This window comes from Saccostrea cucullata, unplaced genomic scaffold, assembly GCF_032062105.1.
Source record: "Saccostrea cucullata isolate Sc308-1 unplaced genomic scaffold, CSIRO_AGI_Scuc_v1 ctg3207, whole genome shotgun sequence".
Lineage (NCBI taxonomy): Eukaryota > Metazoa > Mollusca > Bivalvia > Ostreida > Ostreidae > Saccostrea > Saccostrea cuccullata.
Genome location: NW_026933236.1, coordinates 28,255 through 53,118, shown reverse-complemented (window position 1 = coordinate 53,118; position 24,864 = coordinate 28,255). Strand labels below are relative to the sequence as shown.

The following is a 24,864-nucleotide window of genomic DNA, read 5'->3' as shown; positions in this document are numbered from 1 at the left end:
ATTTAGAATATATAGACATATTATAAATGTAGATAAAATGACATTGTCAACATGCCATTTTGCGTGCACGTGCTTGCAAGAGCGGGCACGTGCAACACGTGAAATGACCAATATAATGAATAGAGCCGTAACTTTTCTATTTATTGATGAAATCTTTTGAAATTTATAATGTAAGGATATATTAGTAGCGTAAACAAAATGACATGATCAAAAAAGCAAGATCTCACGCGCATGCACGTGCGCTTCGCTCTGATTGGCTGAAAGTAAAGTCTCAATATCTTTCTGGTTTTCTGACCAAATCCTTTGAAATTTTAAACATAGGCATGTATTAGGAAATCCTACAATAAGATTTATAGCAATTTTCATGAAAACACGTGCATGCACGTGCGCTGCAATCTGATTGGCTATTGCTTTAAATAGCTATAACTCCCTTGGTTTTCAACCAAACAGGATGGGATTTGGAACATGGATAGATATAATGGACTTCTACAAGAAGATACGGTCAACATGCATATGCATACACGTGCATGTACGTGCGCTGCAATCTGATTGGCTAAAACTTTGAACAGCTATAACTCCCTTGGTTTTCAACCAAATGGGGTGGGATTTAGAACATAGATAGGTGTAATGGACTTCTACAAGAAAGTATGGTCGCCATGCTCATGTGAGCACGTGCATGCACGTAAAATGAGTAAAATCAAAATTACACTTAAATCAGCGTATTTTTTAATACTTTTGGATTAAATACTTTGATATTTAGTATATTAAAATCTATAGATTGTGAAGACAAGATTATATGGTCATTACGCACGTGCATTCACATGCGCACGCGTGCAATGCTAAAATTTGAATGAAATTGGTATACTTCTGGGTAAACGATGTTAAAATCTCAAATGCATAGAGTTTGTCTTATTTAATGAAGCTTTTAGGGAATATGGCACCAAAAGCAAGTTGGGGAGCGTTTGGGGAACATCTGTAACGGTCCCCGTTACAATTAGCACTAGTTATTATTATTTTTCTTCTTCTTCTTCTTCCTGGGTACTTTTTTGTCCGGGAATGATCTTGTAAACTGTTCGTCCGAGGTAGGTAAAACCTTTTTAGGGTAAGTAGACATGTTATGCAGATTTGCGGAATCAAGGTCATTTTGCGCGCACGTGCTTGCAAGAGCGCGCACGTGCAACACTTGAAATAACCAATATAATAGATATAGTCGTAACTTTTCTATTTTTTGATAAAATGCTTTGAAACTCATAATGTAAGGATACATTAGTAGTATAGACAAGATGGCATGGTCAAAATAGCAAGATCTCATGCGCATGCACGTGCGCTTTGCTCTGATTGGCTGAAACTAAAGTCTCAATATCTTCCTTGTTTCTTGTCATAATCGTTTGAAATTTTGAACATGGTCCTACATTATGAAGATCTACAGCATGATATATTAAAATTTTAATAAAAGCATGCGCATGCGCGCGTGCTGTAATCTGATTGGCTAAAACTTTAAATGGCTATATCTCCTTTGTTTTTTGACGAAATGCTTTGAAATTTAAAACATAGTCATGCATTACGATATCCTAAAATATGATGTAGAAAATATTCATGAAATCACGCGCATGCACGTGTGCTGCAATCTGATTGGCTGAAACTTCAAATGGCTATAACTCTCTTGTTTTTCAACCAAACAGGATGGAATTTAGAACTTGGATAAATATAAGGGACTCCTACAAGAAGGTGTAGTCATTATGCACGTGCTTGCACGTGCGTGCACCTGAAATGAGTAAAATAAAAAATACACTCGAATGAGTGCATTTTTTAATACTTTTGGATTAAATGCTTTGATATTATTAAAATTTTAGATAGTGTAGACAAGATAATATGGTCGTTACGCACATGAACACGCGTGCAATGCCTATTTTTCAAAACTATATTTTGTATATTTCTTGGAAGACCTTGATTAAGTCTAAATTCCATAAAGTATTTCTTATTTAATAGAGATAACAGGGAATATGGCACCAAAAGGGAGTTGGGGAGCGTTTGGGGAACATCTGTAACGGTCCCCGTTACAATTAGCACTAGTTATTCTTCTTTTTTCTTCTTATTTCTTCTCCGGTACTTTTTTGTCCGGAAGTGTTCTCAGAAACTGTTCACCAAACTAAGTTAAAACCTTTTTAGGGTTAGTAGGCATGTTGTGTAGATGTGCCGAACGAAGGTCATTTTGCGCGCATACGCCTGCACGTGCGGGCGCGTGCAATGAGTAAAATGACTGATATATTTAATATGGTTGTAACTTTTATATTTTTTGATAAAATGTTTTGAAACTCAGTATATAAAGATATATAAGTTGTGTAGATAAGATGACATGGTCAAATTTGCATGAAATCACGCGCATGCACGTGCGCTTTGCTCTGATTGGCTGAAACAGAAATCTCAATATCTTTTTTGTTTTATGATGAAATGCTTTGAAATTTATAACATAGACATGCAGTAGGATGTACTACAATATGATATATAAAATTTTTCATGAAATCACGCGCATGCGCGTGCGTTGCAATCTGATTGGCTGAAACTTTAAATGAGTATAACTCCCTTGGTTTTCAACCAAACAGCATGGGATTTACAACATAGATAGACATAAAGGACTCCTACAGGATGGTATGGTCACCATTCACATGCATGCACGTGTGTGCACGTGCGCTTTGCTCTGATTGGCTGAAACAAAAATCTCAATATCTTTTCTGTTTTTTTACAAAATGCTTTGAAATTTAAAACATCGGCATACTTTAAGATGTCCTACAATATGATTTATAATAATTGTCATGAAAATACGCGCATGCACGTGCGCTGCAATCTGATTGGCTTAAACTTTAAATGGCTATAACTCCCTTGTTTTTAACCAAACAGGATGGGATTAAGAACATAGACAGACATAATGGACTCCTACAAGAAGGTATGGTCATCATGCACGTGCGTGCACGTGCAAATGAGTAAAATAGTGTAGACAAGATGATATCGTCATTACGCTCATGCAATCACATGCGCACGCCTGCATTGCTTAAATTTGAAATACTTGGTATACTTTTGGGAAAACGTTGTTTACGTCTTAAATGCATAGATTTTGCCTTCTTTAATGAAACTTACAGGGAATATGGCAAGGGAAGGGAGTTGGGGAGCGTTTGGGGAACATCTGTAACGGTTCCCGTTACAATTAGCACTAGTTAATTTATATTTCAATGGTGACCCGTATAATGTGTACCAAGTATATATAGTTGGAGAATTGCATATTGAGATAAATATTTGTGCAAAAATTTGTATGGAATTATATAATCGAAAGCAAAAGCAAGTTTCATATATAAGCATCAAGGAAAGCCTACGATTTTTTTTTATTATTCAGGGGTTTATTATTGATGTCATTTCAAATCAAAATTACGATAAGCTATATACTGGAGAGCTTGAGATTAAAGATACCACAGAGTCTGACACATCTTTTTCATACTTGAATATTTTACTTAACTTTTCTATCGTCAACCTGCCTTACTTATCCAGCAATATACATTCATCACCTGCATACAGAGTGTATACATCTCAGTTGATTCGATACGCCAGAGCATGGTCTACGTACGAACAATTTCTAAAACGAGATAATTTACAAAAAATGATGAAACAAAAATATCAGCAATCTTGTTTAAAGTCATCATTTCGTAATTTCTTTGGTCGATACAATGATCTTGTCAGCAAATACAATAAACCACTAAGTCAAATGCTGGCTGATTTTTCATACTTATTGTTGTCTATTATTTATACATGTACATTGTATTGACGACGAATTTTTCCGTTATTTCCCGATCATGACAAGGCGCACACGGGATGTGTGACCGGTCAGCAGGTGATACTCACTCCTCCATGGCACCTGATCCAACCTATAATGTTTTGGAGGTCGGTGTTTGCTCTGCTCCTATTTTTATTGTTTTATGGACTTTGAAATTGAATTATGTTCCTAATCTCCACATCCTTCTTTCATCACACCGTTCACGATAGCCTAGTGGTAGCGCGTTGGCTTCGTGATGGGGAAGCCCGGATTCGATTCTCGTTCCCGGCGCCGCGTCAAACCTAAGACATAAAAATAGGTAGTGACTGTTCCTTCGCCAAGCGCTCGGCACCAGAATTGAAGGTCACGGGTCTTTTGGATATGACCTTAATAACGTCGGTCCCGTGCCACAGTAGGCGCTGGCACGATAAAGAACCCTCACTGCTTAATGGCCCCGAGTGCCGAGTATAGGTCTAAATTTGAAGCCCTTCACCGGCATACGGTGACGTCTCCATATGAGTGAAAAATTCTCAAAAGGGACATTTAACAATATACAATCAATCAATCACAACAAAAGTCCTGCTATTTACATGAACATGTGATAATAATAAATAGAGATTTCTCCTTTTCTTTTGGAAAGAAAATTACTAGAAGTACCACATACATATCTATTACATCACTCAAGTTACCAATTGATTTGTTTATTTATTCATTAATTCTTCTGGCACCTAAATAGAAATACAAAAGAAAAGTTTCGATGCAAGGAAAAGATCAATAAGATAAGAAAAGATCAACTTTAATAGATTGTGTGATTTTATAACATGAGATAGTCTGGATTTGTTCATGCATGTTCAAAATCTAGTAAATTAAAGGTTTGTTTTCTTGAATGTTTAACAAATTACACTGTTGAATTTAAATATATTATAAAATGCAAAATGTCGTCCACATTTATCTTGTTTCCCCCCAAATCAGGTGAGGTATTTCAGCATTTGCCATAAAGCATTTGTTCAGATGGAAAGGATTTACGTACATTATGGACGTACATGCACCATCAGGTATATAAAGTATAGATAAATGTAAGCTTAAAATATCTCTTATATCTGGGGTTGGGACAGGATCAAATTTTTTGCTATCAAACTTCTTTTAATACTATTTTTAAACAAATCTCCATAATCCCTATTTGGTCCATACTTCAACATAAAAGGAGGGGTTGGGAAAAAAATGACTTTCAATGAACATTTTCATTTAAAAGCTTAAGGTTATGTCTTAAGAAGCTTCCCCAACCCCATCCCTGATATTATGTGCCTGTGAAAAACTACATTATTGTATATGAATAGGAAAACTTTCTCCCAGAACAGTATTTCCTTTATATATAAAAGCAACCCATAGTATGGAGCCATGCACTTCTTTAAATTCATTTCCATTTATCTGACCTTTCTATCCTTTTTTTGGATTAGGAAAAAAATAACAGTGACATACATTCGGGTTGCATTGTTGGTTTAGAAGAAACTGAAAAAAGAGGTGAACCGTTCGAATTTTCTTTTTGAATAGTCTTTGTCGTTAGAGCTCGAACAGCGACCCTTACATTTTAATTTTTAACGTAGTCTTGTGCAAAACAACATCAAAATGTGTAAATAAGGATCATTTGTGGATATATATGTAAATGAACAAGGACATTGTCAGATTACGGGTCACTGAGGAATTATTGATGATAAAAGCTGAACAGCTTTTTAAATATTAGACGTTTACATTGAGTTTTTCACTCTGAAAAATTACTTCCTTGTTTTCAAAATGTCTACCTACACAGCACTTTGTGTGTCTTTTTTTTCGCTATTCAGTGTCGGATATTGTTACGGTATGTTCAAATTATTTACTCAATAATTACACGATGAATATGCTATAGATTCAGGTTTAATTTAACCAATAAGGCTTTTCTGATTAAGGTCGAGTCACAATAGGAGGTCGAAGTATTTTTGGAAATTGATAAAATTCCTTTAAAAAAAAATGGATCGCATTTACCCCAAATATGAAATGATAACAGGCAATTACAAATAAAGACATAGAAGATCTATAAAGTCGTACCATATTACAGTATATATAGGATCAATTGAAGTGAATACGAATTTATTGAAATTATGCACTTGAATATAAGGTGAACAACTTTAGTCATAAACGATTGACTCAGTTTGAAATTAATATAAAATTCCATTTAAAAAAAAAACAGTTGCAAAAAAAAAAAAAAAAAAAATCACATTATTTTACGAGCGTCCAGAAAGTGTATGTAGATTCAGTACTGGTCCCTGCCGAGAAAGCAGGAAACAACATTGTCTTCGTTTGTAAGGCCCATTTTATAAATTGTATTTTAGAAGAAGTGGTAATCCTACTTATACTCATACTTCCCTTTCTAAGGAAGAAATTCTTCAAAATCCTTTGTCAGTTTTAAATATTTTAATATACCACAGAGCCAAAATGAATTTGTACTACCCTATATACATTATATTCCGAAACTTCATAAAAATCCTTACAAACAAAGATACATTGCGGGTTCCAGTAAATGTTTAACCAAGCCTCTTTCGTTACTACTCACTAAAATATTGACAGTAGTGAAGAAAAAACTTCAAGAGAACTGTGCAACATAATATTCAAGAAGTGGTGTGAATCATATGTGGATTCTCAAAAATTCCAAAGAACTTTTGGACAATTTGAAATCACAAGATTTTACCTACATCAGCAGCTTAAAAATTATAACTTTTCAACTTTATACACAACCATTCCCCGCGATAAATTAAAGTCCAGGCTTTTTGCTATCATGGACATCTGCTTTTTTAATAAAAAATGGAACTCGTTAATTTACTTATCTGGTCATTGGTCATTTGCAAAATTATTTTGTTTAAACACATTCTGATTGCAAACACAAGCACTCTGAAGTTGATATCAAAGAGATGCTTGAGTTTCTGATTTACAATATCCATGTGGCTTTTAGAGACCAGGTATTCCAACAATCTTTTTGAATTTTCATGGGTACCATTTACGCACCGTTATTTGCAGACCTATTTTTATATTCATATGAAGCAGAATTCGAGCTTCATCTTATGCGTGAAAAGGAGAAAACACTTGCTGTGGCCTTCAATTTGACTTTTAGATATATCGACGACGTATTGTCAATTAGCAATAGTAATTTCCATTCCTACATCGATACGATATATCCTGATGAGCTTCAGATAAAAGATACCACAGAGTCTGACAGATCAGTGTTATACTTGGATATTTTACTCGAAAAAGACATCAATGGTACTCTAAAAACCAAGCTATATGATAAACGTGATGACTTTAACTTTTCTATCGGCAACTTCCCTTACTTATGCAGGAATATACCTTCATCACCTGCATACGGAGTATATATATCTCATTTGATTCTATACTCCAGAACAGGGCCTACGTATGAACAATTTATAGAACGAGGTTAATTATTGAAAAGCAAGTTGATGAAATAAGAATATCTGCAGACTCGTCATCATTTCGTAAGTTCTGTGGTCGATACAATGACCTCGTCAGAAAAATACAATTTAACATTGAGTCAAATACTGACTGACGTTTTTCATACTAATTGTTAATCCATTATTTAAACATGGAATTGACAAGGATTTTTCCGTTTTTACCCGATCATCACAAGGAGCACACGGCAGGTGTGACCGGTAGGCAATGGATGCTTACTCCTCCATGGCACCTGATCCTACTTTTAATGTTTCGGAGATCTGTGTTTGCTCTGCTCCTATTTTGTATTGTTTTATGGACTTTGAGATTGAATACTGTTCATTATATCCTTCATTCTGAACTTTGTATAGTCACCTGCATGGGCGCAGTGTATGGTTAGAGCGTTTGCTCTATAGTCCAGGTATAAGGAGTTCATCTTTACTTCTCAGATTCGTATTTCACTGCAAAACGTGGTGACATGTCCTTTGGATGAGACTGAATAAACTGAGGTTCCATGTCGCTATAGATGTTGGCACGAAAAACATTCATTAGTGTCCATTGATCCTGTATGCATTTGCAGCCCTCTAACGACAACTGTTGGTTCTCAATAAGAGTAAAAAAAATCTCGAAAGAAACGTTAAACACAGAGAACGAGCAAATACATGTATCAATCAAAAAGTGTGAATCCTATGGTACATAACTGAAGTTTAATAAAATTCAAAGCTTAAGTTATTCTTATATTATTATATTATATATATACATGTAAATAATATTATATCATATTATTTTTTATATTACTGCTAGAGGGAAGGATGTTAAATTTTGAATCAAAACTATAAAGGCACCTTTTCTTCTTGATCAAACTTATGATTTGACTAGAATTAAACTATGAAAGTTCGTGTAAAATAGATAAATGTAAAACAAATCCAATAAATTTCGTATTCTCCTTTAGCAAACTTGAGCAGAGTGTCTGGGGCTTCCGCCTCCCAAAGTTCAACATTTAAGAATGCATCACTTGCTGTTGATGGCAATTACGCTCAGAGTTTTCCAGAGTGTGCACATACCGGTAAACATCAAACATTAGCGTGGATTCAGGTGGATCTCGGAACAGCTTATAGTTTAAAATCTGTTAGAATATACTCTAGAAATGAAGGTAAATTAAACCACTCTTTCCGTTCTTTTTAAAAAAAAAATCATTATTCAATGATTTTTTTAAATAAAATGTTAATGTATTTCATTCAACCCATAATAATGACAGAAATTAAAAGTAAGATGTTTTTTTCTCCACATTTAATAGACTAAAATGGATTTGGTTTATTCCAAATTGATACAAATGCAATGTATACATAACTTTTGAACAACACTATTCCCTTCACACCAAACTCCCTATCATATGAAATAGGAATGAGGCATATAAATTCTTAGGTGAAGATAGGGGTAAGGGTTAATGGAGGCCTGCCGCTCTCCCTAACGTTTTTGAAAATGTAAAGTTTTAAGGTAAATTTTAAGGATAACATTTAAAAAAAAACACTCTCATAGTTTTTTGACCTTAACATCCAACCAAAAAAAATGAGTTGGACGAATGCTTCTCCTTCTATTAGGAAGGGAGTGGTACTCAAAATTTTGTTTCTAGGTAAAAATGAAATGAGGTTTTGAAGCAGCAAGCGGAAAAAAAAAACTTTCCGAAAGTATTTTTGATTGTATTAAATATATTTTATTGATGATATGTCAACGAGATTGACACCCCCCCCCCCTTCATAAATTTCCCAAATTAATATTACTTGTCAAAGCTTTTGCCAAAATTCAGTAATTTACCACTCTATTCTCAGACAAATGTAAAGAAAAAATCTTCTCAATGCCGTGGAAGGACATGTGCAGGTGAATATAACGTAGCATATAATCAATATTATTTGATCTCTCCCAATCAGAGAAGTAGGAAATATTTAATTCATGCTTTATTTCCTTGTGTTTAGTTTGCAATTCAGTAAATGTCAAGAAGGAAGAGTTTTATTTAAACATTGATTCATACGATGATTAATTATTCCTGTTAACTGGTCAATACGATGATTTCGTCACCTTCTAAGAATAATATTAACATCACCCTTTTGCTTCGGATAATATTGTAGACCTTATTATTTTAATCAACGTGTTGACTTTAAAAAATCATCAATACTTGTAAAGTATTTCAAATAAAAAATCGCATATTTTTGCTGATAAATTTTCCAAGGTTTGAGGGAGAATTATCGCCTCATTTACGAATAAATTTGATTGTTTTTTTTTCATTATTTAACGACCATGACAGGAAACACAGGATGTAACCGGTCGTTAGGGGATGCTCACTCCTCCATAGCACCTGAACTCATTTTTGATGTTTTTGAGGTCCGTGCTTGGTCTGTACCTGTTTTTGTGCTGTTTAATTGACTTGAATACTGTTTGTTATCTCCATATGTTTTATTAAAGTCTGATGACACAAACACATTTTTTCTTTGTAATAGATTTAATATCATATCACAAGTTTAGAAAGGAGGATAACATAGAATTTTTTCTCCTAAGAACTGGATAATGAAATATATTTGGTAAATATTACAAATATTTCAATATAAATACAAATATTAATGGAACTCGTAAAATTACTTACCTAGTTATTGGTCATTTGCAAAATTATTTTGCTAGAACACATTCTGATTGCACACACAAGTACTGTGAAGTTGACATCAAAAAGATGCTTTAGTTTTGGATTTAAAATATCTATGTCGTTTTTTGTCGTCAATCTGATTCGAATCAAATCTTTTTTGCCCTCCGAAATTATGACACAGTGACCATCAGAATTTCAGATCGTGGCTTTTTTAATGAATTCTTCCCACCTATATAACTTCTGCATTCTACATTGATATGTTTATTAAGGAAGTAAATTGAAGAAGTATTTCTTATTTCAGATAGTTGGCCTCCATACCGACTTCGCCAGTTTTACTTGGATGTATCAAATTCATCGGTAGATACCTCAATAAAGAGATCTAGAGTACGATGTTACACAGACAACAATACATCCCCAGCCACGCCCCCACCTGTGATTGACATCCCTTGTAAACAGACGGCGAGATACGTCATTGTAGAGACAACATACCACGCTCCAGAAGACAAAGATTCCATAGGACCTGTCTTAGAGATCTGTGAAATTGAAGTGATTGGTAATGCATTACAATGTCCCTGTTTATATCAATTTTAGTTCAATGAGTGCCTTTTCAACTTATGCCAATCATTTCTTTCTCTTTTACTCCACAATATTGTAATTTCTTAAGACATGAAAATTGGTTAATGTCTTATCAAAAACTGTACAGAAAACATTTGAAAACAAGAACAATTGTGAAGAATTCAATCATAGTTATGAAAGTGAATTCTTATTTACTAAAAATATATATACAATGTACGCATTTATTCAAGGATTATTGTAAGTAAAAAACTTTGACAATAAAGGGTTGCATCATTCCGAAAGAATATCAATAAAAATATTTAATCAGTCTTTTAATTTGTTGAAGGTTGCAATATTCGTCATTTTGGAGAAAACTGTGCACTGTGTAATGCTTGTTCAGTTTGTGATGTAATAAATGGCAATTGTAGTGAGTATAATTTATTGGTATACTTATGTCTAAATTGAAAAAGACAAATTATTTGAAAAACGTGAACCGCAACTTAAGACCATCTTAATGTTTACATTGTAGTTGCTCCCCTCCCTCCTGACGGAGAAAATATGATATATCTAATGTTTTTTTACATTCCAGTGCACAATTTTTCTTTGACTCATTCCTAAATAAATGTTTAAATTTCTTGGAAAATTAAATTCCAACCTACATACAGGTCCAATAATTTTGCCTTGAGTCGGGAGAGGGCAAGCAAACAAATATGATATGGCCTAAGAAAATATTTTGAATTTAGCACAAAGTTTCAGCACAGCCAAAACATAAACAAACAATCTCCAATCGTTCTGAGTTCAGACAAACACAGTTACATTGTACATGAACATGTAATACTCTAAACCAACTATTATTTGCGACAACTTTTTTGCCATTTACAGGGAGTAAACTAGATCGCGACAATTAATTAAAATAATCCTGTTTGATATGTTGTTAATAGACACAGAGAATGTAAGGAACATTTCGCGGCAGGAAATATTCGAAATGAGGAGGCTTTCGCTTAGCTCGCGAAAACTCTCACAAATAAAAGTTAATTTACAGTGTCCAGTTATGTAACTTCTTTACTGCAAAACAAGTACCAGTCATATTAATTAATACATGTTACATGTACCTTACACATGTATATTCACTGTTCACCACCATTTTTTGTCTGTTAGAGTTCTGGCAATTGACTTGGACTATTTCGCAAAATTCACAAATATGTTGTAACACAACAAATAACATTTTCGATATGGTAACCGTAGCTATAGAAAAAACGATATTATAAAGTTACACACAGTAACAGCAACAATTAAAACCAATTCTGTTGCAACATTAAAATATAATTCAATTCATCACGCCAAACTTAAATTACGCGGTAAAATGCAGAGTTACATAAGATTAACACATTTTTCGAGGAGATTTCGATATTTCATATATCGGGGTACGTCATCTGAAATACCATTGTTCATAAATTATGAGTCAAAATGAAATTAGACATTTTTTACATGTTGACTAAAGAGGTGTATGAATATTCTATTACAATGAATGAAAATACGTTCAAAGAATATTTTTTTAAAAGTGCATTTCATTTCCTTTCTGAAATTCCTAAACCGTATCCCACTACAAGATATACAAACGGACCTTCGAATGAGACCTATAAATCGAGGTTCCAGTAGAAAATGGCACAAAAAATCCTGAGTTGATAATGACCCATAGATCTTATTTAAATTTCCAGCTCTCTATCACCATTTGGTGTGGGTGAGAGGATGTATGTTTGAGAGAGAATCTTAACCACGAAACAAATTCAAATTATTTTTTTTCTAACGAGCTATTACGGAAAATACGATGGTTGATTCAAATGTAATATGTCACTGTGCCCATATCTTTAATATTTGGCGTTATATTATCAAATTAAATATAATGCACCAAAAGATATCTATAAATAAATCTATTCAAAGTTGAAAATTTCATTAAATTATGTTTAGTTCAATTCATTTTGTAGACGTTTATAACATCAAGCATAGGGGGTGTCGACGCGTCACAACAAAACGTCGCTTTTTTAAAGTGTATATTGTTAGAATGAAAAAAAGACAACACATTTGAAAAAGCATCTAAAAAAAGCGTCCAATCGTCTAATATCTTAAAAGACAAGATTTACATTTTCTAGTCCTAAGTCAAAAATTAAATGACGTCATTGTTTTTTAATCATAATATTGTTGTTTATATCGGATGTTTTGCACGAAAGGAATGTAGAAATGGAAAGAAAAAACGCCCAAACGAGTTGTAACGCTTTCTTCCCTTCAAAATCTGGAAATCTCCAGTAGAGACACTTATGATGTAAATCAGAGGAAAGAATGTAAACAAGAGGCACGTTCAAAGATGATTTCGGTAATTTGGGGCAAATCATGCGTAATTTAAGTTGAGGACAGAAAGACCGAAAGATAGGTGGTCGGGTGAAAACGTTCAATGGCGTCGACGTTGTCGAAAAAGAGGTTCGTGTCAAGCTGGTACAGTTTGAACAATGTGAGATAAGTTTGATGATAATGTTCAAAGATTTTTGATAAAGGGCTGAATTATGGATAGAGTGCACAACTGATGCCAATAATTCTTAAAGAAAGTAAAATATGTGAATGCATTGAATATCAATGTGTTAAATTAAAAGAAGGAGAATCGTTTTTAAAGGTGTATGACAGCGCATATTCGTCATATGACGTTATTTACGTGCCGGGACTATCATAAGCACAATTTATATATAATTCGATATTTTGAAAAGTATGAATCATTTTTATTTGAATTTTTTCAGGACTGATTCGAAATCAATATAGCTTCCATCATCTGTAATTTTGTCAATTTACGTCGACCAGGAGCAATTTTATCGAAGTTGTGACATTACTTTTGGATCAACCCTCGCAACTATTCCTTGCAGTTGCTCTGACATAAATTAAAATTAGTCATATGGTTTTTTTTTCTTTGTTTTTGTTTTTGTTTTTTTTTTTTTAATAAGAAAATTAATTCATAGTTACATTTATGATATGTCAGTCTTATGATAAAACGGAATGATGCATACTTTTAATCTCGATGTTTTCTTTCTCTAGCTGCCTTATGCAGTCCTTATTGCGTAGCAAAGCAATGTGATACGCATGGATACTGCACTCTAGGATGTACTGAAGGATACTGGGGGAATAAATGTCAGAATTTCTGCCCGTCTTTTTGTCATTTGAAGATTTGCAATAGAGTTGATGGAATCTGTAATTCTTGTATCGACGGGTATTATGGCGATAGATGCGAACAGCTTTGTAATTCGAAGTGTTCTGGACAAAAATGTAATAAAGACACGGGATTCTGTACGACTGGATGTGTATCTGGGTATTATGGAAGCTATTGTCAAGATCGTTGTGGTAACTGCGGAACTGGTATTTGTAGCAGAAATACTGGGAATTGTGAAACATGTAATAAAGGTGTTTACGGATCACAGTGCGATAAAAAATGTAGCAATAACTGCCTAAATAAGGAATGTAGACCAATAGATGGACATTGCAGCAATGGTTGCATCAGCGGTTTTTACGGTTCCTTATGTAATATGCAATGTAGTGAAAACTGTGTACAAACTATCTGCAGTCGAAATGGAGTTTGTATTAACGGATGTAAGCCGAACTGGACAGGAGATAAATGCGCAGGTAAACCTAAATTTCATGAATTTAAAGCATTCCGTGCTTAAAACCTATTTTTTCTATAAATTACCCTTAAAGATTGCACATGAGGAAACATATACATTTAATTGTTTAATTCATATCAGGGATAAGTTGCAGAAGCTTAAGGGAATACCGTAAAATACTCATTTACAATCAGAGTATATTTCAATAGAAATTTAAGATTAAAATTATTCAATTGATGACGCGCTTTTTAATAGATTAATACGTTGTTTTACCTCCCTTTGTAGAATGTTTCACATATATTGTCAAACACAATCCAAAACAAAAAGGGAAAATCAAAATTCCCTTTTTTTCACCCAAGGTTTACAATCTGAAGTCATTTTGGTCTTAAAATCCTTATTTGTGTCTCAACAAGTTCCCTTTTTGAAGATTTTTTTAAGTATTTGAGGAACGTTCCTCTTTCTACACTTCAGATGCATTTGTTATGACCAGACTTTTGAGGAACGTTCCTCTCTCGCACTTCAGATGCATTTGTTTTGACAAGACATTTGAGGAACGTTCCTCTCCCTGAACTTCTGGTGCATTTGGTATGACCAGAGATTTGAGGAACGTTCCTCTCTCTTAGCTTCAGATGCATTTGTTATGACCAGAGATTTGAGGAACGTTCCTCTCTCTGAACTTCTGATGCATTTGTTATGACCAGACTTTTGAGGAACATTCCCCTCTCTAAACTAAGATGCATTTATTATCACCAGACATTTGAGTAACGTTCCTCTCTTACAGATGTGCACATACAGTGTGTATTTTTAAATACCTTATGAATGAACACATCAGGCATTTGAGGAACATTCCTCTCTCAAATTTACTTATTACCGTAGGCATCTCATGAATTTTCAAATATTAGGCATTAAAGGAACGGTCCTCTTCCAATTTCAAATATTGATACTATATACACCATGTACACTGGAGGAACGTTCCTCTTCAAACTATTGACACTGGATTTACTAGTCTAAACACAACATATTTGAGGAACGTTCCTCATCCAATTTCAAATATTGATACTATATACACTGGAGGAACGTTCCTCTTTCAACTTGACACTGTATTTACAAGTTTTAACACACAATATCACAAACGTTCATCAGTCAATTTCAATTGATAATACATACTACATGTATATAAACAGTACATTTGAGGAACGTTCCTCTACCAATTCCTATCAAAAACACTACAACCATGAATCTTAATACACTGAACGTTCCTCTCCCCATTTCAAAATTTGACACTGGACTGGAGGAACATTCCTCTTCCAACTGTTGACAATGGATTCATGTCGAATACTCCTCTTCTGATTTCAAATGTTATTATATAACTTTATACATGAATCAGAGTATAATTGGATTTGAAGAAAGCTGTACACCCAGGTACTCCCTAACGTAAAAGAGTAGATAATCCTGTTGATTTCATAAAGTCAAATTTCAAGGTTGAGACTATTCTGACACAAAAAAATAATGTCTGCTTAAAATTTTGGGAACCCTTTGCTTTACAGACATCAAACTTAGTATACTGATACTCCCAAAGGAATAAAGACCCCTACTGATTTTGGGTTACAAGGTGAAAGCACAAAGCTCAAACTGATCTAGAAATAGAAAAGTATTGTTTACTCAATATTTCAGTAACTTGAGATTCTAATGTTTGAAAAATAATTTAATGCACTAGATCTGTAGTCCTCCTAAGAAATATATGACCACTTTTGATTTGGGGATCATAACTCGATCACAAGATCAAGTACGTGTCATTCTTGACAATTAATATTTAAGGAAATCATTTTTCAGTCAATTTTGTGAAAAGCCTCTTATTATTACAGACATTAAACTCGTTGGTACCACTCCTTTAGGAGTATACATGATCACATTTTATTTTGAGGTCATTAGGTCACTTCTCTGGATATAGGAATGTATATCTGCTGAATAAAGAGTAAATGTTTATTTTTATTTTAAATGAGAAAAAAGGGCAACTGTTTGAATCGTGCAAGAGAAATATAAATCTACAACAAGGAATTGATAAAAAAAGTTATACCATTCCCCTGGTCCCTTGCATTTATCATTATGATATAAAACTGTTGTATAAAGCAATGCTTTCTTACACTAAAATAAACAATTTTCTTTAACAATTGAAATTTTATGATATTTATTAAATGAAAAAATCTTTCAGGAAAAGTATTCTTACCCTTAGCTTTTTTAGTATAGTTCATCCAAGATTAATTTATGAAAAGTCAGTGCATTGACCAGTAAGTTCTCTTAAGTTGAACATACATTGACATTTGAAAATCATGCACGTGTTTCTACTTACTTCATCACGCAGTTTTATGACCAAAACTAATTTTATAACTTTATCACAGTATATCACAGTATAACACAGTATAACACGCAGATATATCAATGTCTTATTTCTCCAATTTCGAATTCCCCTTCAAATAATAGTTGCATTTAAATGATAGCTGTTCACATGTGCAACTGCGACCCTTCCATACATATTTGAATGGAAACATGTGGTGCCACTAACTGAAGAAATGTCAATCAAAAAACTGCACACTGATAATCTTGGGTGTGTTATCAGTCTTGGACACATCCATCTCTCAACCCTACCAAAATGTTCACGATTTCAATTCAGAAGATGCTCATCACATCGAAAGATTGTTGAATAAAACAGGATGTTGCAGTTCTTCACAGTTAAGGATTTATCAAGGTATATATGCAAATAATATCAATTTATGAAAATTCTTTATATGCTTTGTTTGCATAAAAATTAAAATAAAATATTTTATCAATAACTTAGTCAGAGTTGATCAATCCTGCTGAAATATAAGCTGTCAGACACTTCCAAATACCAGTAAATTAAAATGAGAAATTTACTTTAATTTCAGACAAAATGATATGCCCTGGATTTCAATGTAAAAGAAAACGAATACCCTCATGACACCACTTGCAGCAACATTTCAGAGAAATGATTAAAGTGTCCTAAACAAATCAAGTAAGTACCGTAGTCATAATTTTCATTATTAGTTGGGAAAATTAGAAATTCTATGAATTCCTATATAATATATGTTTTCAAATGCTGTACATGGCAGGAAATAGATTAATTATATTGAATATAGTAAAACATGTTTAAAAAGCAGTGCCAGGGATCGACGGATGATTTTGCATTATTATGAGCGAAATTCGTTATGAAGATAAAAATACATAATTAAGTCACAGGGAATAAAAGCACTTCGCTGTAACTCAATTCAACATAAGTGTGTTGGCAAAAATCATGTTTTACTGTATTTTGTTAATTTTTTTTTATTATTCATCATTTACTTATCTCAATTTATTTATTTTTTTGGGGGGGGGGTGGGAGTGGGGATGGGTGGGGTCCATGCCCATACTAATTTTTTTGGCTTCCTAACACAGGAAACTTTGATTGAGAATTTGCTCCTTAAAAAATTACCCCCCCCCCTTGCCACTGAACTTATCCTATATACTTTCTAAAAATATGCAAAATATACATATTTATGTAGTGTTTTTAATTTGTATTACCGGGTATATTTTTAATTTGTAAACTGGCATGATTTAACATGTCCATGTATTAACTATAAATTATTGATAAGAGACGTACACTCTATTTTGAATTAAAATTTGGACAGACCTGGTATATTTTATATGCCAAGTCAGTGTCTTATTTGCTTTTTTTTAATAAAACATTAATTGATTTGATAAAGAGGACAATAGCTGTGTTTCACCTAGTTCAATCCAAAAATCATCCGTGCTTGACTAGATGCTCAGCACTGTTAATTCTGATGGTTTTAGAGCAGAGCAGAACACATTCAACGAGGCTCAAAGGAATAATCTAGTGTGTCAAAGAATTAATGTGTTTAGATGAAACAGAGCCGTAGTTTTTTTATGTATGGCCAATGCTGAAATCTTAAACTCTGAGACAATTATCGTTTTGTCGGCTTCACTAAGTGGTCACTGGTCAAATGTTTATTCTTTCCCAAGATATTGTTAGCTCTTTTACTTGTGTGTATGAACAGGAGTACTTAATATATTAAAATCATTTGTTTTTCTTTGCTAGCAATATAGTGACCTTGTCTAATATCATACCCTGCTAAAAAAACATGTTAAAATTTTACTATAAATTGGTTATCTTGAAATATTATGGAAAAAAGACACAAATTCAATAAACTATTATACTCAATATTGTATCCTTTTAAACTATATGCTGCGGTTAAAATAATAAGGATAATTTAAAAAAAAAAACTAATTATAAAAGATTTAAACACTTTTTTGAAACAATTTACCGGGAAAATTTCTTCTATTTTTATAAAAATTCTAGGCATATTTTGTTGTGTTATCAACTGCAAGGATTATGATCAAAGCTTAAGTACACGTGTACAATTTAAAGAAACATATATAACAAAACCTTTATCTTAAAGGGTTTCTTGTCATTCTATATACTAATCTTTTCTAAAAAATAAATAATTTGTTACAAACTCACATTTTATGTATTGCATTAATTGTTTTAACAGATTTTTAATATTAATTAAAGTGGAATGCAGTCCAAAATAGAGTGAATATGAAGTTTCTTTTAGTTGTCAATCATCACTATCCCACTGAAAAATATATTTAATTCTAAAAAAAATCCAAAGGTGGCATCTTGTTTATATTCCTACATACACCTATTGTTAAGGATTAGTTTAATACTTTAACAATAACTTAAGAATATGTATTATTTAATTATAAATAAGTATTTATAATTCAGATCTTAAAAAATTGTATATTAGTTAAACATTTTATATGTATGGTTGATCGGCAGATCATGTCTTATGTACTCAGTGTCCGGTCCCTGATAAAAGAAAAATAGTATTACTAAAAATACGAGTAACGGTTTCACTAGTTGATACTTCCATCATTTTATGCATATAGCCGTAATTTTCTTATGATTTATTTATTAGGTTAAAGCGGAGAAAAAATGCACTATTCAGTTTCATAAGAAAGGTTCATTTTTATAACACATGCCTGGTATGTACAATAATGAAATTCTTATTCTAAGAAACTCAGTGTTCCAGTGTTGGTGAATGTAATTTCAAAGAGTTGAAGAAAATCTTCTTAAATTATTTCTACATAATGAAAGCAGATAAGACCGGGGTTATATAAATTGACCTCAAGTTTTACAGATAACATAGACTTTTGACCTTGCTGCAGCTGGCTAAATTATTAAATCCCAAATGACCCACACAGCAATCCAAGATATAGGAAATCTGTGAAATTCAGAGTGCATGTTTCTGAAATTAACAATTAAATCAAAGATAGTTTCATTATCAAAGTATCTGACTTTGAAAAGGGGGAAGGAAGATGAGCAATTGTCAATCAATAAAAATAAAAAAATTGTAGAATTGTATTACTTAGTACATTTCTTTTAATACATGTGCTAATAATTTAATAAAATATTCTAAATCAATAAAACATTTTTAAGGGCTTTTTTTTTTGGAAATATGGATTCTTATTCCTGCTTCCTTAAGATCTGACAATTAAGTGCAGGAGATGTTGTTTTCACATTATTATTATTTTTTTTTTTAACAAAATAATTCTGTGGAATGTGTCTTTGCATTTAATATGTACAAAACAGATTTTAGCCTGATATTTGTTATTCCCGAACTAGAATAATTAGTAAAGTTTTACAGCGTAATTATAAATTTCATTACATTTTTTGTTTTTTAAATATATTGAAACTATCAAAATTTTAAGGAGTAAAATTTAAAACTCTAACAAGATCTTAATTCTCTCACTGTTTGAGCTCTGTTCTACAATGTAAATTAATTGCTTCAATCTTCTGACTGCAGAGACATGTTTATCTATAACACGATCAAGTCATCATAGCATCAGCACTGATCTTTACTGTCCATGAAGTCACAGGGGACAGATAGTTGCCAGAGCTGATCGCCTATAGCTAGTGTTCCATGAGCATATATGATTGGCAGTGATTAATAACAATTACAGTGTGAGCTGGGGCCAGGAAGACATCAAGTCCTCAAAGTCTTTATCTTTAAAGTAGAGAATGATACAGGACTTAGGGTTACTAGACAAATCCCTATTGTAGAATCAATTCTTCAGTTTTAAGAAATACACAATAGTACTACAATATAATACAAACTGAGATTCAGAATGAAAATAGGTTCTTGTAAATTAAAGAATACATTAATAAAACCCATGAAATATTATATGACACCTGCATGCACTATGGAAAAAGAGAAATAAATTAAAAAAATTTGATGACTAATATTATCATACATGTATATAAAATGTTCATTTGAGGAGTATGGGGCTTAAGACCTATATATTATTATAATTTACATTTCCAATTGTCACTTAGTTTTTAAATTAGTGTTACATGCAAGATATAAAGGAGAATGATTTTTCTCAGACATAATTTGCAAATCAGAGTTATTACTGTAAACGTGTAACATTTGGCGGTGTATTCTTTTTAGCTTTTTGGCGGAAAGAAACATCTGCTAATACAAGTACAACACTAAATGACTTAAACATAAAACATTAAAATGTGCTAAATCATACCTACGCTAACTTATTAAAATATCAACTTCCGCCAAATATAGTACACTCTAAATATAAAACATTTACAGTGTTTCATTTAAATAGTATGAGAAAGATAGAAAGTGTCAATTTTGCAATATTCTTAATACAGTATGGAAATGCTTTCATAATTCATGGGCAATTTAAAGTTCAAAATTTTAATTTAAGTTTCGCAATTTTTTATATCGATTTTTCCAGTCTATTTAATTTTTAGATGAGACATCAAAACTTGTTATTATGTACACATTGTTTCGATTATTCTAACTTTGCCTGAATCACATCTTTGATAATACGACATGCTGTACTGAATGTGAGATTTTTCCTACAGAAGATGACACCAAGGAAACTTGTTGAGGCTGTTTTACTGTGACTGATGAAAAAATGCTATGAACCTTTGGAGACCAAGGAATTGGAATCGTCTCTATTATGAGGGAAAGATGTAACCGAGAAATAAACATGGTTGACCTTCATCACAACTTTGGTTTAATTTCGTGGTAGAAAGGAAAAATATTGTGGGTATTAACCTGTTAACCAAGATATTGTAATATGTGATCACACTGCCATTCAGTGAAAAAGCCCTTTGAGTTGATACATGAACACTGCACATTGCACATGATTGTTCCGAAGTGAAAAATTTGTTTGTTCCTGTACCTAGTTTATATTATGCTTTAAGAAAGCCTTAATTCAAAAAGTACTGTATAAATGACAAAATGATTTTTCATATATATTTTGTAGAGTGTGTACAGATAAAAAATGTTTCTATGAATATGTACTGCATTTCATATAAAAGAGAGAAATGTTTCCCAAATTCTTCATGTACGATAAAAACTAATATAATATCACAAAACACATGATAATGTTAGAGAGGAACGTTCCTTTAAAGTTATTTTTAAGTGGGCTTTGCAATGTATCAACAGATATTCATTACAAGACAGAGGAACGTTCCTCAAATGCACGGGTTGCAAGCTTCATGAGGTATAAGTAATCAACAGAAATACAACCATTTGTGAGAGGAACGTTCCTCAAATGCCTGATTTAATATGAATAAGGTATCAACATATACAAATCTGAGAGAGGAACGTTTCACATACATGTAAGTATCACGTGTGAACAATGTTAAATTTTAGTGAGGAACGTTCCTGAAATGCCTAATGTTTGACAATTCATGAGACAACCATTTGTGAGAGGAACGTTCCTCAAATGCTTGATATTTGACAATCCTTGAGATGCCTACAGTAATAATTAAATCCGAGCGAGGAACGTTCCTCAAATGCCTGATGTCATGACCATTCATGAGATGTCTTCAGAAAAAGTGAATTTGAGAGAGGAACGTTCCTCAAATGTCTCATGTGTTAAGATTCTTAAAGTATTTAAAAATACACGCTGTATGTGCACATGTAAGAGAGGAACGTTACTCAAATGTCTGTTGATAATAAATTCATCTTAGTTTAGAGAGAGGAACGTTCCTCAAATCTCTGGTCATAACAAATGCATCTGAGGTTCAGAGAGAGGAACGTTCCTCAAATCTCTGGTCATACTAAATGAATCTGAAGTTCAGAGAAAGAGAGTGAGAGGAACGTTCCTCAAATGTTTGGTGATAACAAATGCACCAGAAGTGTAGAATGAGGAACGTTCCTCAAATCTCTGGTCATAACAAATGCATCTGAAGTGTATAAAGAGGAACGTTCCTCAAATACTTAAGAAAAATCTTCAAAAAAGGAACTTGTGGAGACACATATAAGGATTTTAAGACCAAAATGACTTCAGATTGTAAACCTTGGGTGAAAAAAAGGGAATTTTGATTTTCCCTTTTTGTTTTGGATTGTGTTTGTCAATAATATATATCGGTTTACAAGGTTCTTCACTTTAAAGTGCCGATCGCTTGGCAAAGGAACATTGCTACATATTTTTTAATCGACTAAGATCAGTAACAGCCGTAATTCGAACATATGACCATCCTATCACGGACCTAGCGCTTTCTTGTTTCAGTTACCGTGACGGTTTGTACGGTATTTCAATAAAGGGTTGAGTTTTTATACACTATTAGCAGTGAACTTTTGATGTACATTAATCATAAATATATGTGTTTATTCTGAGAGTTTTTTTTTGCAGAAAAAATAATAAAAAATAAACAGTGAGATCACTTATTTTCGTGAAGGTTTAATTTTCGTTGTTTTCGTGGTATTAAGAGACCCACCAATTTATGACTACCACGAAATGTTAATTTTCATAACTACTTTTACACAACTATTTAAAAGATCTTGCTCCACGAAATCAAATCTCTACGAACCAACTTTTTTCCTCATACCACGAAAATTTCATCCAATGAAAATATGTGATTTTACAGTAGTTTTCATGTTGTATAAAATCGATCTAGAAGAAAAAAAAAGAATCTCTACATTCTGTTTTGTAATGGTTATACTTTTGATGCAAATGAGACCTTGTCGGTAGACTTTGTTACTGAATAGTGTTTGGGAGAAAATACATAAAGATTTTAAGTGGTTAGAGCGCCTGCTCTAGAGTCGCGAAGTAAGGAGTCAATCCTTACGTCGCGGATTCGAATCCCACTGTGGGACGTGGAGACCGGTCCTTCGGATGAGACCGTATAAACCGAGGCCCCGTGTCGCAGTAGATGCTGGCACGAAAAAGATCCCTCACTGCTCAAAGGCCCTGAGTGCCGGGCATAGGACAAAAATTGTAGCCCTCCACCGGCAAGTGGTGGCGTCTCCATATGAGTGAAAAATTCTCGATAGGGACGTCAAACAACATACAATTAATCAATCATAAAGACTTTATAAATCAGACTAATAATGTAGGTTTGAATAAGTGACAGCTTAAAGTTATTCTATTTTTATTTAAGTCCTGCTTTACGTGTAGCATTCCATAATAGAGTGCAACAGAGTAAAAATATAGTATTTTTGGAATTATTTTGGAGATATATATAATCTACTTACAGAATGCAGTCGAACTCATCATGGACCAAGATGTGATCAACAATGTAGCCCAGTCTGTTTAAACGGAACATGTTTCTCAGACAATGGGTCGTGTATAGAGGGCTGTAATATCAACTTCATTGAAAACTTTAAAGGTAAAAGATGATACACTTTTTGTAAAGTCGCAAGCTTAATAGGGTAAGCAGCCATAGAGAACCACATGAAACAGCAAACATACAAGGAGTGCCGTCAAACAACCTGATTCCAACATTAACATTTTTTGACAAGAGTAGTCTTTTTAACGCAGAAAAAAAATGTCATTTAAATTAACATATATGGCATATGAACAATAATTGCCGATAAGCTTTCAGGCAATAAAACCATCCAGAATTCATATTTGAGCAAGCTTTTGGCCCATGCTACTGTCTAGTGTTATATAGGACTCGCATGGAATAAAGATGATAATATTATAAGAATAAAAATTCAGCAAAGCACATGCATGATGTTGAGGTTTGAAAAATATCTTAAGATCTACACTTCTTACATATAAGAAGAAGGTACAGTTTCAATACAAATAAAGCCCTATATCTTTCTAAACTAGAGGTACTGTGAGCAATGAGCTCACTAAATGATACCCCCCGCCTCCCATATGAATAAAATGGCAGTGTCCATGTTTTGCTCTGGAAAATCCAAAATATTTGTCAGATCTAAAAGTAAAATAGGAGGTGAACAATGGCAATATGTAATAAATATTCTGTGAAAGTTTCATTAAATTTCCTTCAGTGGTATGAGAGGAGTTGCGGATAAGAGATGGGTACCCCAAAGCGTAACAGACGGACGGACGGACGGACGAAAATACCGATAACTATATACACTGTACCCTCTGTATACTCTTTTCAAGCGGGGGCTTTAAATATGAAAGTGATATAAGTCATTAAAATTCATTCTTTCTGAATCATAGGGATTCTTTGCAGTAAGAATACACTAATGTTTTCTCTCAAATGATCTCCTAAATGGTAATTGTGACGTCATTAACTTGTGCATTTTCCCGTATTTTCTTAAAATGTTGCAGAAGACATCAGTTTTCAGTGGAATTTGCTTTCAGAAAATATACTCTGCCACCGTCGCCCGGAAAGGTTTTGAGATATGTGATTTTTCATGGCTGGTTGCACAATATATCCAAAATTTAAAGTGGGCGAC

The 24,864-nt window shown here is 33.1% G+C and overlaps 1 protein-coding gene and 1 long non-coding RNA gene across 2 annotated transcripts; both read left to right on the top strand.

Annotated features, from left to right (window-relative positions):
• The first annotated feature begins 9,571 nt into the window (after window positions 1–9,571).
• LOC134237757 (multiple epidermal growth factor-like domains protein 10) lies at window positions 9,572–23,842 on the top strand. The gene is made up of 5 exons (XM_062719904.1): window positions 9,572–9,590; window positions 10,213–10,464; window positions 10,813–10,893; window positions 13,545–14,126; window positions 23,688–23,842. Exons 1-5 carry the CDS (start codon window positions 9,572–9,574, stop codon window positions 23,828–23,830), a joined length of 1,077 nt encoding a protein of 358 aa, XP_062575888.1. The 3' UTR covers window positions 23,831–23,842.
• LOC134237754 (uncharacterized) lies at window positions 16,717–20,063 on the top strand. The gene is made up of 3 exons (XR_009985871.1): window positions 16,717–16,850; window positions 17,029–17,135; window positions 19,984–20,063. It is a non-coding gene; the product is annotated as an uncharacterized LOC134237754 (long non-coding RNA).
• Window positions 23,843–24,864: the final 1,022 nt, after the last annotated feature.